Source organism: Hemitrygon akajei, unplaced genomic scaffold, assembly GCF_048418815.1.
Source record: "Hemitrygon akajei unplaced genomic scaffold, sHemAka1.3 Scf000126, whole genome shotgun sequence".
NCBI classification, from domain to species: Eukaryota; Metazoa; Chordata; class Chondrichthyes; order Myliobatiformes; family Dasyatidae; genus Hemitrygon; species Hemitrygon akajei.
This window is the reverse complement of record NW_027332012.1, coordinates 968,823-984,719: the sequence shown is the minus strand read 5'-3', so window position 1 is coordinate 984,719 and position 15,897 is coordinate 968,823. Positions and strand designations below refer to the sequence as shown.

Below are 15,897 nucleotides of genomic sequence, written 5' to 3'. Positions count from 1 at the left end.
TAAAATGAAGTAACTCAGTGAAATGCACTGGAACCGGGGTGCTGAGAACACACCAGCATTTGTTCACTGGAGATCAGTTCTTCAACTGCATTGATTGAACAAGGGTTTCAAACGTCTGACTTTCTGAATTGCCAGAGAATTGATCGCAGTGAGATAACATTCTCCTTCTCTCAGTGTGGGAAGGGATTCACCCGCAGACACGCCAGTGAGTTCACCGTGGAGAGAGGCCGTTCACCTGCTCTGTGTGAGGGAGGGGAACTACTCAGTCATCCAGCCTGAAGATACATCAGCAAGTTCACACCAGAGTGAGATGCTCCACCTGTTCTGACTGCAGGAAGCAATTCATTCTGTCATCGATGCGAAAGATATATCCAAAAATTCACCAGTGAGGAGACGTTTCTCAGAGTGTGGGAAGGCACTGACACAATCAACCACACTACAGAGACACCAGCAGGTTCACACGGTGCCATGGCCTTTCCCCACCTCTGAATGGCAAAACAGAATCATGTAGTCATCTCAACTGAATGAACGTCACCAGTTCGCACTGAGAAGATGCCGTTCACCTGCTCAGACTGTGGGAACGAGTTCACTTCGTTATCTCAACTGAATGAACGTCACCAGTTCACACTGGGGAGAGGCCGTTCACCTGCTCAGACTGTGGGAAGGAGTTCACTTCGTCATCTCAACTGAATGAACGTCACCAGTTCACACTGGGGAGAGGCCGTTCACCTGCTCAGACTGTGGGAAGGAGTTTATTTCGTCATCTCAACTGAAGGTACATCGGCGAGTTCACACTGAGAAGATACCGTTCACCTGCTCAGACTGTGGGAACGAGTTCACTTCGCCATCTCAACTGAAGGTACCCATCGGCGGGTTCACACTGGGGAGAGGCCGTTCACCTGCTCAGACTTTGGGAAGGAGTTCACTCGGTCCTTTAACCTACTGAGACACCAGCTGGTTCACACTGGGGAGAAACCATTCATGTGTTCTGACTGTGGGATGGAATTTATTCGATCATCTCAACTAAAGAAACATCAGCGAATTCACATTGGGGAGAAACAGTTGCCGTGTTCTGAATGTGGAAAGGAGTTAAATCGGTCAAACCAACTGAAGGCACATCAGCAAGTTCACACTGGGGCGAGTCCATTCACCTGCTCTGAATGTGGGAAAGGATTCACATATTCATCCAAACTACAGAGACACCAGCTGGTTCACACTGGGGAGAAACCGTTCACCTGCTCACTTTGTGAGAAGGGATTCACTCGGTCATCTCAACTGAAGGAACATCAGCGAATTCACACTGGGGAGAAACCGTTCACTTGCTCAGACTGTGGGAAGGAATTCATTCGTTTAACTCAACTGACCGTACATCAGCGAGTTCACACTGGGGAGAAACCGTTCAGCTGCTCTGAATGTGGGAAGAGATTCATTTGGTCGTTTCAGCTAAAGAAACATCATCAAGTTCACACTGGGCAGAAACTGTTCACTTGTTCTGAATGTGGAACGGGATTCAATCAGTCAAACCAACTGAAGGCATATCAGCAAGTTCACACTGGGGAGAGTCCGTTCACCTGCTCTGAATGTGGGAAGGGATTCACATATTCATCCAAACTGCAGAGACACCAGCTGGTTCACACTGGGGAGAAACCGTTCACTTGCTCAGTCTGTGGGAAGCAATTCACTCGTTTAGCTCAACTGAAGGTACATCAGCAAGTTCACACTGGGGAGAAACCGTTCAGCTGCTCTGAATGTGGGAAGGGATTCACTCGGTCATCTGACATGAAAATACATCAGCGAGTTCACACTGGGGTGAGGCCATTCACCTGCTCAGACTGTGGAAAGCCATTCACTCGGTCATCTGAACTGAACACACATCAGTGCTTTCACACTGGGGAGAAACCATTTATCTGCTCAGACTGTTCGCTGGGTCATCAGACTTAAAAATGCATCTGCGTGTTCACACTGGGGAGAGGCCGTTCACCTGCTCTGAATGTGGGAAGGGATTCACTCAGTCATCCAACCTTCTGTCACACCAGCGAATCCACAGTGGGGAGAGGCCGTTCACTTGCTCTGTATGTGGGAAAGGATTCACTCACTCATCCACCCTACAGAGACACCGGCTGGTTCACACTGGAGAGAGGCCATTCACCTGCTCTGAATGTAGGAAGGGATTCACTCGGTCATCCAAACTACAGAGACACCAGTTAGTTCACACTGAGGAGAAATCATTTACCACCTTCGACTGTGGGAAGGGATTCACTTAGTCATTTGACTGGAAGCTACATCAGACAGGTCACACCGGGGACAGACCGTTAGAACATAAGACCATAAGATATAGGAGCAGAAGTAGGCCATTCAGCCCATCGTATCTGCTCCGCCATTCCATCATGAGCTAATCCAATTCTTCCAGTCATCCCCACTCCCCTGCCTCCTCCCCATACCCTTTGATGCCCTCACTAATCAATAACCTATCTATCTCTGCCTGAAATGGACCCAGTGATTTGGCCTCCACGGCTGCCTGTGGCAAAGAATTCTGCAGATTCAGTACTCTGTGTCCGTTCTCTGTCATCTCCGTTCTCAAAGGACACCCCTCTATTCTGATGCTCTGTTCCCTGGTCGTAGACTCTTCCACCACTGGAAGCATCCTTTCCACATCCACTCTATCAAGCCCTTCCACAGTTTGATAAGTTTCAATGAGTTCATCCCTAATTCCTCTGCTGATACAAGCTCAGGCCGATTCAACGCCTTCATAGGACAATCCATTCAATCCTGGAATATGTTTTGTGAACCTACAGTGAACCTTCTCCAGTTTCAGCACATCCTTTCTAAGATAAGCGGCCCAAACCTGTACTCCAAGTGAGGCCTCACCAGTGATTACCAACTGTACAAATTACATCCTTGCTTATATATTGTAGATCTCTGGAAATGAATGTTAACGTTGCATTTGCCTTCCAGAACCACAGATTTAACCTGCAAATTAGCTGTTAGGGAATCCTGAACATGGACTCCCCGTGTCCCTTTGCACCTCAGTTGTTTGGTATTTTCTGTCCATTTAGAAGAAAAAGTCAACTTCTTCTGTCAAAGTGCATGAACACACACTTCCCAGCACTGTATTCCATCTGCTATTTCTTAACCCATTCTCCAATCTGTCTAAGCCTCCCTACATAAAACTACCTGCCCCTCCTCATGTCTTCATGCCCTATCCAAAGCTTGTAACAAAGCCAACAATTCCATCTTCCAAATTATTGGAATATAATGTAAAAAGCACCAGTCCAAGCACAGACCCTGAGTGACACCAAACTGAAATGGCTCCCATTATCCCCACACTTTGCCTCCTACCAATCAGCCACGGTTCAATCCGTGCTGGAGTCTCCCCTGTAATACCATGGGCACACAGCTTGTTAAGCAGCCTCACGTGCAGCACCTTGTCAAAGGCCTTCTGAAAATCCAAGCGTACAACATAAACCGATTTTTATTTATCTGTCCTTCGGGTTGCTTTTTCAATGAATTCCACGGAGAGTTTCAGTTGTGGAAACAATTCTCCTTTGCCTATCCTGCTTGTTACTTCTTCAAAGAATGCCAACAGATTTGTCAGGCAAGATTGTCCCTTGTGGAAACATTGCTGACTTTGGCCTGCGGTCAGTGGTCGAGGATTAAAGTCAAGTCAAGTCGCTTTTTATTGTCATTTTGACCAGAAACTGCTGGTACAGTACACAGTAAAAAAGAATCAATGTTCCTCCGGGACCATGGTGCTAGATGAAACAACACGAAACTACACTAGACTATGTGAGCCAACTCAAGGCTAAACTGGACTACGCAAAACAACACAAAAACTACACTAGACTACAGACCTACACAGGACTGCATAAAGTGCACAAAACAGTGCAAGGCTGCACAATAATTAATTTAAAATAATTAATTGAAAAACAAGACAATAGGCACAGTAGAGGACAAATTTCAAGATAATAATAATTATGTAAATGTCAGTCTAGACTCTGGGTATTCAGGAGTCTGATGACTTGGGGAAGAAACTGTTGCACAGTCTGGATGTGAGAGCCCGAAAGTTTCGGTACCTTTTGCCAGATGGCAGGAGGTAGAAGGGTTTGTATGAGGGGTGCGTGGGATCCTTCACAATGCTGTTAGCTTTGCGGCTGCAGTGTGTGGTGTAAATGTCTGTAATGACGGGAAGAGAGACTCCGATGATCTCAGCTGGCCTCACAATCTGCTGCAGAGTCTTACGATCCGAGACGGTGCAACTCCCGAACCAAGCAGTGATGGTTCCGACTCAGGATGTGCTCAGGATGCTCTCGATATATCCTCTGTAAAATGTGGTGAGGATGGGTGGTGGGAGATAGACTTTTCTCAGCCTTTGCAGAAAGTAGAGACGCTGCTGGGCTTTCTTTGCTATGGAGCTGGTGTTGAGGGACCAAGTGAGATTATCCACCAGGCGAACACCAGGAAATTTGGTACTCTTAACGATCTGAACGGAGGAGCCGTCGATGTTCAGCGGAGAGTGGTCACTCCGTGCTCTCCTGAAGTCAACTACCATCTGTTTTAAAGGCAGCAGCTTGCTGCAGTTTTTTGTTGGAGCTTTGAGCTGTGGCCAATCAGCATTTGTATTTAATCAAAAAGAAGAACTTAAAGTTGGCTAGGAGCAAGTGGAGCGGTCAGTGTCAGAGTGAATAGAGTCGGAGTGGAGATTTTGAGGATTTAGCTGTCAGTGATGATGGCCTTCAGTCAGAGAAGGTATAATTAAGCCGAAGGTAAATTTTCCTCAGGGAGAACAGTAGAGATTATAGGTGGTGTAGTGGAAAACCCCTCTTGAGGGATGTAGGGAGGCAGGGACACCTCCAGTGTCCCTGATCATTACACCTTCAAGAAGTGGATCCGGCTACAACTTCTAACAATCTGCATTAAAGAGGCTGGAACCGGATGAACACCAGATCACTCTGGAGGCTTCAGGGGTGATAGATGGGATGTATAGAGAGGTAGTTGCACCCACAGTGCAGGACACAGGCAATTGGGTGACAGCCAGGGAAAGGAAAGGAGTTAAACAGCCACTCAGAGTACCCCTGTGGTCATCCCCTCAACAACTGTGGTATCATTCTGGATATTGTTACAGGCGGGGTGGGGAGGGACCCAGCAGAGGAAAGTCACAGCCGTTGGGTCCCTCACTCTTTAACTCAGAAGGGAAGAGGGGGGAAGAGTCGGGCTGTGTGATAGACGATTCATTAGTTAAGGAAACAGACTGGATTCTGTGGGTGAGAACGAGATTTCGGGATGGTATGTTGCCCCCTGTGTGCCAGTGTCCGGGACATCTCTGGTCGAGTGTTCAGCATTCTTAAGGAAGTTCAAGGGAAGCTCATCCAGGCTGGTGATCTCAGGGTTGCCACCTGTGCCACATACCAGAAACAGGAAGATTGTACAGTTTAACACGTGGCTGAGGAGCTGGTGCATGAGGGAAGGGATACGATTTTCAGATTATTTGAGCTAGCGAGGATTGTCGTTTGTACAGGACTGTGTTAGGGGAAAGTGGACAGGCAGATCTCACACACAAACACATGCAGTGAAGTGTGAGGGAGGAGAGTGAGAAGAGAAAATGGGGATGATGAGGATGGAGTTAGGGCTCCTTCACAAAGTCCAAGACTGACTCATAAACTCATAAACTCAAAGACAGGATAAGAACAAAAGGGAGAACTGCCAAGGAGGATGGCCGAGAAATATAGAGACACAGATTGTGGTGAGTGCTTGGAATGGGCTGCCGGCGGCCGTGATGGAGGAGGAAACGACAGGGTATTTTAAGAGACTCCTGGATGGGAATGTGGAGCTTAGAAAAATAGCCCTCTATGGGTAAGCCTGGGCAGTTCTAAGGTAAGGACGTGTTCGGCACTGCTTTGTGGGCGAAAGGCCCGTATTGTTCTGGAGGTTTTCTGTGTTTCAGGGAGGTAGATTCTGGAAGGGTGCAATAATGATTCTGTTGTGATGGGTGATTCCTTAGAGCAAGGGGTTTGGATGGGGTGGAGTTTGTCAGGCGTGTTCAGGAAGGGTTCCTGCCACAACTTGTTGATAAGCCAACTAGAGAAGAGGCTGTACTTGATGTGGTATTGGGAAACGAACCTGGTCACTGGGGTGGGGGAGCTCTTTGGAGGAAGTGATCACAGCTCTTATCTGCTTTACCATAGCGCTGGAGAGGGCAGGAGCACACGATTCGTGTAAACATTTAATTGGGTAGAGTGCTTTCAGGCAGAATGTCAGGAGCATAGATTGTGGACAGGTATTTTCAGGCAAATTCACGGCAGAGATGTCGCAAATGTTCAGGGAACAATAGCATGGCGTTCAACACAGGTAAGTTCCATTGAGGCAGGGAAAGCATGGTAGGGTAAAAGAACCATGGTGTACAAAGGTTGTGGCAAATCTAGTTCAGAAGAACAGAAACGTTTATGAAAGCTTCAATAAACTACAATAGAGTTCTGGAGAGTTACAAGGTGACCTGGAAATTGTAGGGAAGACCTACAGCGGATTGAAACACTTGAGCATACAGACATTAAGAAAGACAATGTGCTGGAGCATTGGAAAGATATTGAGTTAGATAAGTCGCTGGGACTGGGCGAGATATACCCCAGGATACTGTGGGGAACAAGTGAGGAAATTGCAGAGCTTCTGGCAATGATCTTTGCATTATGAACCAGCACGGGAGAAGTACCAGATGATTGGAATTTTGCAAATGTTGTCGCACTGTTCAAAAAAGGGAGTAGAGATAACCCAGGAGGAAATCATGGACCAATGAGTCTTACTTCAGTGGTAGGCAAGTTGTTGGTGAAGATCCTGAGAGGCAGAATTCATGAGCATTTTGAGAGACATAATCTGATCAGAGATAGTCAGAATGGCTTTCTCAAGGGTAGTTTATGCCTTACAAACTCAATCGAATTCTTTTGAGAATGTAGCAAAACAGATTGTTGGAGGTAGAATAGTGGATGCAGTGTACATAGATTTCAATAAGGCATTTGATAAGGTTCCCCAAGCGAGGCTGATTCAGAATGTAATGAGGCAATGGGATCCAGGGACACCTTGCTTTGTAGATCCAAAATTGCCCACAGATGGCAATGGGTAGTTGTAGATGTTTCATTTTCTGCATGGGGGACCCTAACAAGTGGTGTTCCACAGTGATCTCTTCTGTGACCCCGACACCTTGAGATCTTTATCAATAACCTGGATGAAGAAGTAGAAAGGTGGGTTAGTAAGTTTGCTGATGATTCCAAGTTGAGGGTGTTGTTGATGGAGTACAGGGTTGTGTGAAGTAACAGCGCGACGTCAATAGAGTGCAGACCAGAGCTGAAAAGTGGTAGATGGAGTTCAACCCAAATAAGTGTTAAAATGTTCATTTTGAATGGTCAAAATTGAAGACAGAATATAATATTAATGGTAAGACTCTTGGCAGTGTCCAGGATGAGCGAGATTTTAGGGTCCGTGTCCATCAGACCCCAAAGCTGCTCTGCAGATTGACCGTGTTGTTAAGAAGGCGTGTGGTGTGTTGGCCTTCATCAACTGTGGGATTAAATTCAAGAGTCCTCGGGCATAGTTTCAAGGTGTTTGGAAGTAGGTACAAGGGAGATGCCAGAGGTAAGATTTTCACACAGAAGGGAGTGTGGAATTCATTGCCAGTGAAGGTTGTAGAGGCAAATACAATGGCGTCTATTAAGAGACTTATACTGTGTTGGCACATAGAGTTTAAAAATAGAGGGCAGTACGTTAGGCACATTCTGGGCAGTTTCTGGAGTAGGATACATGGCTGGCACAACATTGTGGGCCCAAGGGCCTGTAATATGCTGTAGTTTTCGATGTTCTATGTTCACTCTCTGCTCCTATCAGATTTTTCTTCTCCAGCCTTTGACCTTTCCCACCCACCTGGCTTCATCTATTACCTTCTAGCTAATCTCTTTCCCGTCCGATCATACCCCCCACCTTTTAATTCCGGTATTTCCCCCGTCCTTCTCAGTGCTGACGAAGGGACTCGGCTCGAACCGCGGTCTCTTTATTCTTTTCCATAGATTCTGACTGAGCTGCTGAGTTCCTCCAGCGTTTTGAGGGAGTTGCTTTGGATTTCCAGCATCTGCAGACTTTCTCGTGTTCATTCCAGGATTCGCCGACCGTGACCAGGAGATACAGTACACCAACCCGACAGACTCGCAGGTGGAGTGTTGCCTCACCTGGAAGGGTGAATGGAGCTGAGGAAGGAAGTAAATAGGAGCGTGCAGAACATACCTCGCTTGCAGGGATATGTTCAAAGAGGGAGATTAGTAGGAACAGGTGAATGGAAACCTTGAGGAAAGCAAAAACTAAAAACTGGAGGGGGGGGGGGGGAGACTCCGCCTACTGTCAGCATTTGCGTGGCTGCAATTAATTCTTCTTTTTCCCCAGTTTAAACTTTGAATTTTTAGCTTTTATTTGTCCGATCTTAGAGGGGGATAGTTGTTACTACGTCACAATCTTTAAGAAGTGAAAAGCAGCTTCCTGAATCCAGCAATGGAAAAGGGAAAATAAAGTCAGAGGAAACACCGGCTTGGGCTGAGCGTCTGGAACATTCGCTGATGGGTCTCGTCAAGAAAATAGAGAACAACACGATAAAACTTGATGCTGCCTCTTCTGAGGTGAAGTCGTTACGAGAGAGTTTTCAATTTGTGCCGGAAAACATTATCTCCCTGAATTCTGAACTTAAAGCGGCGAAGTGTCAAATCGCGGAGATTTCAGCTTATTTGGAAAAGTCTCAAAATAAGATTGTCGATTTGGAAGCAAGATCTCATCGGAATAATATTCGAATTGTTGGATTGAAGGAAGGATCTAAGAATGGAGATTTATTAGACTATTTTGCTAACTTGTTTCAATATCTGTTTCCGGATATTTTACCTCAATCTCCCGACATTGAAAGAGCGCATAGAATTTTCACTGTGAAATCTCGGAACCCGGATAAACCAAGGTCAGTTTTGGTTTCCTTTCTTCATTTTAAAGACCAAATCATAAAATATGTAAGGAAACGCAGAGTTTTTAAATTTAAAGGTTCTGAGATTCGTTTTTATGAAAATTATCCACGGGAAGTTATGGACCTGCGGTCTAAATTCGTTCCAACCATGAAGATAGCCTATGATAAGGGATTATTCCCATCACTTCAATATCCAGCCTGATTCAATTTATTTCCCAAAGATTCGACTCCACGTGTTTTTCTGGACCCCAAAGAGGCATTGGACTATGTTAACTCTATTCCGGTTGTAGCCGAGCTCTGAGTGGTTTTAGGACTTCTGAATAGTTGTAATTTCGGAAAGAAGATAAGCTCTGAATATTTCTGATTTGCTTAAGATGTCCTTTGTTCGATCGACCATTTAAAGAAGATGTGAACTTTTTGATGTAAGTGATGAATAACTTTTCCGAAATCTGTTTGGTCGACTGAGCGAATTAACACAACGGACAGATTGTTTGATTACTTGTTTTGGGAGTGCTTAGTCGATAGGTAATTAGTTTTTTTTAACACAGTTTTTCATTGGGCGTGTCAGTTAAATGGAAAATGGTGCTGATTTTTCTTCACTGGAGAATACATACGCATTTTTCTCTTTGTTTAATTTTATTGTTTTTGCGTCTTTGGAGATTGTTTCTGTTTTTCCCAGATTGTTTTTAAGGATTAAGTATAAACAATTTTTTCTCTGAACTTTTATGCTGGATATGGGGAGCCAGATGTTGTAGAGAAAAACTGCACAGTGCAGGCCCTTTGGCCCATGATGTTCTGCTTACCTTCCAATCTACTTCGTGAGTAATCTAATGCTTCCGTCCTGTAGAGAACTCTATTCGTTTTTCGTTATAATCCAATCTCTGAGTTTCTTAAATGTCCTAACTGTGACTACCTCTGGCAGATCTTTCCACGTACCCACTGGTCTATGAAAAAAAAGCATCTCTGAGATCCCTATATTTTCTTCTGATCACCGTAAAATTGTGCCCTCTTGTATTAGCAATTTCAGCTGGGAATCTGCTCCATGTTTTAATGACTACCCAGCCTCACCAGTGTCCATTGTTCCAGCACAATAATACTCTGTAAAACAATGGAAAGCATCAACGCAAATTGATATTCAAATTGCATATATATCGGTTAGAAGCAAGGGCTGTAAGTGGGCAGAAGAACCGGTTAACATGACTTGGTATGGTGGTGTGTTTCTTTGTAGTGTTTGGCTTTTTTATATTTAGCATTTTTTTTCCTTTGCAGGGCTTTTCTATTTTAGGTCCGTATGTTGTTTTCTTTGTAACTTGGGGGAGGAATTAAGGAAAGCTTTCTAAAACCACTTAAAATGGACAGTTCGCGGTGTCTCTCTCTTTTGTACTCTATGGGGATGAATTTCGGCTTTTTTTGCCGGATTTCGGGCTTTTTGGGGTGTTGCGAGAATTGGGGTTACTCTTGATTTAAAGGATCAATTGTAAGATTATCTTTAGTTTTCTTTTTGGTATTTTTTCCCATTACGGAGTTCTGGAGCATGCATATTTTATCTATGGTTGTACTTATCACCGCCAGTTTTGATTAGCCTGCGCTGGTATGCGTTCAATTATATGTAAAGTAAAATACTTTTTATGGCAATTAAAGAGATAAATGTTATAAGTTGAAATGTACGTGGTTGGAATCATCTTATTAAGCGAAAGAAGACTATTAAAATAATTAATCGATTCCAACCCGATATAATTTTTGTTCCAGAAACGCATATCAAAACTGGTGATCAAAATAGATTTTTTAAAATGTAGAAGGGCCTTCAATTTCACGCTACTTGTCATAATAAAACAAAGATAATATCTATTTTTATTAAATGTAATATATATCCAAGAAGATATTGTGTCCGATATTAATGGTAGATGTTTAATTGTTAAAGGAACAATTTGCAACAGAAAAGTTGTTCTGGTTAACCTATATGGACCTAATGTAGATGATCCTTCCTTTTTAAAAAAATGTATTTGCTTTATTGCAGGATTTAAATGAATATATGTCGTTAAAGGGTGGTGATTTTAACTGTGCTTATACCGTTTGATTGAGAAATGTTCAACCAATCAGGAGCTTCCGAGTTGTTCCATATCACTTGTTAACTCTTTTCTAATTGATTTTGGCCTAGTTGAAATTTGGAGACATTTATATCCTAATGATAGAGATTATTCTTTTTTTTCACACGTTCACAAAAAATATTCGAGAATCGATTACTTTATAGTTGATCCCCGATTTTTGTCCAAAGTCCGGAAATGTGAATATGATGCTATAGTTCTTTTGGATCATGCACCTTTAAGTTTAGTTTTGAATTGAATGATGTCGCTATTGCAAACCTGCCCTGATGTTTTTCAGAAAATTTATTACAAAGTCTGGACTTTGTCGAATTTACTGAGACTCAGATAAAAGTGTTTTTTTTTTTTCATTTTTATCAATACGGGAGATGTATCGAAATTGATTATATGGGACACATTTAAAGCATATTTGCGCGGTCAGATAATTTCCTATTCAGCTAAGCGTAAGAAACAGACAAAAACAGAGTTAGATAAGATTCCAAACACATTAAAGAGTTGGGTAATATTTCTGCAGTCTCTCCTAACATTGATTTATTTAAACAGAGTTGAACTCCAATCACAATATAATTTGTTATTAACTTATCCTGTTCAAAGTAACATGCTTAAATTGAAAAGTCAATTTTATGTGTTTGGAGATAAAAGTAATAAACTATTAGCATCTCAATTAAAATCAGCTAGAGCTAAAATACAAATTTAAAAAATTCGTAAGGGAGATGGTAGTTTAGATATTAATTAAAAAATTTCTAGACTTTTATATGAAACTTTATAAATCTCAGTTTCCAGTTGATTCTTCCAAAATGAATGCCTTTTTACAAAAAGATTGATTTTCCTCAAATTTCAGTTGACGATCAACAAACTCTTGATGCTCCTATTGCTAAAAGTGAAATTCAGAAAGCTATTTTTTCAATGCAATCTGGTAAAGCTCCTGCACTGGATGGTTATTCTGTAGGATTTTATAAAAAAAACTGAAAAAGTGCTTTCTTCATATATGTTGGAAACGCTTTCATATAGGTTGGAGTTTGAATTTAATGTTAACATACTGGATTAACTTCAGGGGTAATTAAGGGGGAAGAAATGATCATCCTGTTAAAGGTATGCTGGAGGACTGTTGGGAACTTCACAAGAAGAGCGTTTTTAGTTTTGGGTGCCTGGTATCACGCTTGAAATATGTGTTCGTTGGGTTATGAAAAGTGTCCCACAGTCGCGTTCTCGGTAACCCCACCTTGTTTCTTTCAATGCCTTTATTTACAATTCTGTTATGCCTGAGAATTTGTTGGTTCAGTATATATTAAGGAAATTTATTGAGATAGTTTAATCTTTGTACAGAAGGATCAAAGTATAATTTAACTGGGAATGTTGGTGTTGCTGTGTTATGTGTGAATTATTGGTAACACTAAAGAAACGACCTACCAACCATTTATCAGGATTTACAACAGAATCGCTTGCCATCATTTCGCGCTTACATTGGGTGGAGGAAATTTGTCCATGTAAATTTCTAATTTGATCAGATTGCCTTTCGGTTTTGAAGAGCCTTAAAGCAGGTCATTCTCGCAGCAGGTCAGATTTACTGCTGGAAACTCATTAAACCTTATTTCATATTCAAAGGATTGGATTCGGGGTGTGCACTGATTTGGGGTGCATGAAGACACGGTGAGCAGTCGGGTTCTGAGGAGTCGGTGGACCAGAGAGATCTGGGAACACAGATTCATAATTACTTGAAAGTGGCGTCACAGGTAGATAGCGTCGAAATGAGAGCTTTTGGCACATTGGACTTTATCAATCAAAGTATTGAGTACAAGAGATGGGATGTTATGTTGAAGATGTTGATGAGGCCTAATCTGGCGTATTGTGTGTAATTTTTGTTACCTGCCTGAAGGAAAATTATCAACAACATTTAAAGAGTGCAGAGAAATTTATAATCCGTTTGCTGGGACTTGAGGACTCGAGCTTTAGGAAAAGCTGAGGACTTTATTGCATTTAGTGTTGGAAAATGAAGGGGGATTTTGCAGATTTGTACAAAATGATGAGTGTTGTTGACAGGGTAAATGCAGGCAGGATTTTTCCTCTGAGTTTGGGTGAGATGGGAACTGGAGGTCGCAGTTTAAGGGTGAAAGGTGAAATATTTAAGAGGAACTTGAGTGGGATTTCCTTCACTCAGAGGGTGGTGAGGGTGGGGGAAGAACTGTCAGTGGAAGTTATGGAATTCATTGCAGAGAAGTTTGGATCGGTACATGGACGGGAGGGGTATAGAGGGCCATGGTCCAGCTGCGGTTATGGGACTTGGCAGAATAACAATTCTGTACGGAGTAAATGGGCAAAAAGTGTTTGTTTCTTTGTTATAGTTCCCTCTAACTCCAAATGAAGTGTCGATGAAGGGGAATTGTTTGGGTTTGTTGTCAGCAAGAAAGCGATGTGCTTTAAGGCTTTCCTGCTGGGGACAGAAGTGAATTGATACTGGATATCCATGGTCAGAGTGTAGCGATCAAAGCCAGGGATTGTAAAGTTGTTGACGAGCAAACAGATACAGACACCCACACGCGCACACAGGTGGGTACACACACACACACACACACACACACACACACACACACACACACACACACACACACACACACACACACACACACACACACACACACACACACACACACACACACACACACACACACACACTTTCACATCTCCCTCTCCAGGTCTCCACTCTGTTCGGTCTGCGTTCAATATTCGGCAGGTTTCAATCTGATTTCTCCCTCATTTTTCTAATCTCATCGAGTTCAGGCCTGGAGCCATCAAGCGCTCCTCATAGGTTCAGTCTCTCATTCCCTTTTCAGCCTCCCGAATGCATTGTGTAGAGACTGTCCGAGCTCTCCCCTCTTCAGAATTAAGCCCATGATATTTCTGTATCACTGACAAGCAATGCAATGCTATCGAGTTCCCTGAGCCAGTGTCCACACATCCCTCTGGTGTCCTGAAGGGTTTCCTCCACACTCACCATTTGTTCTCAGTAGTCACACCATCTCGACAAAGACTGAGAGCTGTCTGCTCGCTGGTCTCCGTCACAAACACTCACACACACACAAAGAGACGGACACACACACATGCGGATTCATATAAACACATAGACAGGCAGACATACAGAGATATTTTAATAAGGAACGCATTTGAAACTTTGAAATTCCTAAGATGAAGGCAGCTATTTTGCAAATTGTTTGAAATTATTCTTGCTCCGGGAAAATCTAATGTGCTTGTGGGGATGTCGTCGGGTTTGGGGTGCACCTGCAAATGGGGCACACTCATTCGTGGATGTGCGCATAATTCAGGATGTGTCGTGCATTTAGTGTGCACACAGATTTTGATGAATTTGGGAGTGACACTGATTTGGGTGTTGCATGCGCGTTTCAGGGTGCACACGGATTTGGGGGTGCACGCTGATTTGGGGAGTCCGTCGATTTGGGGGTGTGATGATTCTCAAGGATGTTTCATTTATAAATAATTTAATAATTTTGAACTGATTTTTCTATTTAATTTAAACATCTATTCTGTGAATTGTTTGAAATGAGCCTTGCTCTGGGATAATCTAATGTGCATGTGGGGGTGTCGTGGGGATGGAATGTGAACAGATCTGTGTATGTCGTTAAATTTTAGGGTGTTGGCATGTTCGGGTGACCACCGAATTGGGGGTGCAGACTGATTAGAAGATTGCGCTGATTTAGGGGTGTTTTAGCGAATATGTGAGTGCAGAGGTATTTGTGGATGTGTCAGCGAATATGGGGGCGTCAGTGGATTTAGGGGCATCTAGTGACATGTAGATGGGTTTGCGGAGGTGCGCAGATTTGGAAATGTCAGCGGATTTGGGGTTCCACACGGATTTTGGGATTTGGTAGACTTGGATGTGGTCATGGATTTGGGGTGCGCGCGTATTTCAAGGTTCTCAGGATGTGGCGGTGTGGTGAATCAAAAAGTTGTTTCATTTATAGATGATTTTGACAATAAATGCAGCTTGAACATTGAATTTGGTTCTTGCTAAATTATTAACGCGAACGTGTTTGAAATGGTGCTTCCTCTCGTATATTCTGATGTGTATGTCGGGGTGTCGGCGGGTTTAGGTTGCACATGGAATCGGGGTGCACACTGATTCGGTGGATACAGTTTTAAGGGGCCGTCACGAATATGCGAGTGAACAAGCATGTGGACGCGTGTTTGGTCTTTGAACTTTGTTCTTGCTACTTTTAAGCTATTTTGTGAAGTGTTTGAAATGCTTCCTGTTTTGGGACAGACTCATGTTTAGGTGTACCATGGATTGGGGGTGCGCTGGGACTTGGGGATGTGAGAATATTTCGGAGTTTGTCAGCGAATGTGAGAGTACACAGGGATTTTGGGGTGTCACTTGTTTTGGGGGTGCATACTGATTTGAGAGTTGAATGAGGGTTTGCCGATGAGCAGAGATTCATGGGTGTACACGGATTTGCAGATATCTGCTGAGTTGGGTGTGTTGGCGGATTCGGGGGTGAACACTGACTTTGAGGAGCTGTTGGATTTGGAGATGTGTCGAATCTCAAGGTTGTTTCTTTTAAAGATAAGTGCGATATGAACTTTGACTGCTATACCTGTTTCTTTTTAAAAATGGAAGCGGCCATCTTGTGAACTATTTGAAATGATTCCTGCGCTGGGATAATCTAATGTGCATGTGGGAGAATCAGCGGGTTCGGGTGCACAACGGATTCGCGGGTGAAGACGGATTTGAGAATATTCATACAGTTAGGAGTGCTTTGGAGAATATGGGGGGTGCAGATGGATTTGGGAATGTGCACAGGAACG

At 43.3% G+C, this 15,897-nt stretch overlaps 1 protein-coding gene across 1 annotated transcript; it reads left to right on the top strand.

The window, feature by feature from the left end:
- Positions 1 to 552: 552 nt before the first annotated feature.
- Positions 553 to 2,264, top strand: LOC140723692 (uncharacterized). The gene is given in 3 exon segments (XM_073038251.1): positions 553 to 637; positions 908 to 1,927; positions 1,930 to 2,264. Coding segments are annotated over 3 exon segments (1,440 nt in total).
- The last annotated feature ends 13,633 nt before the right edge of the window (positions 2,265 to 15,897 follow it).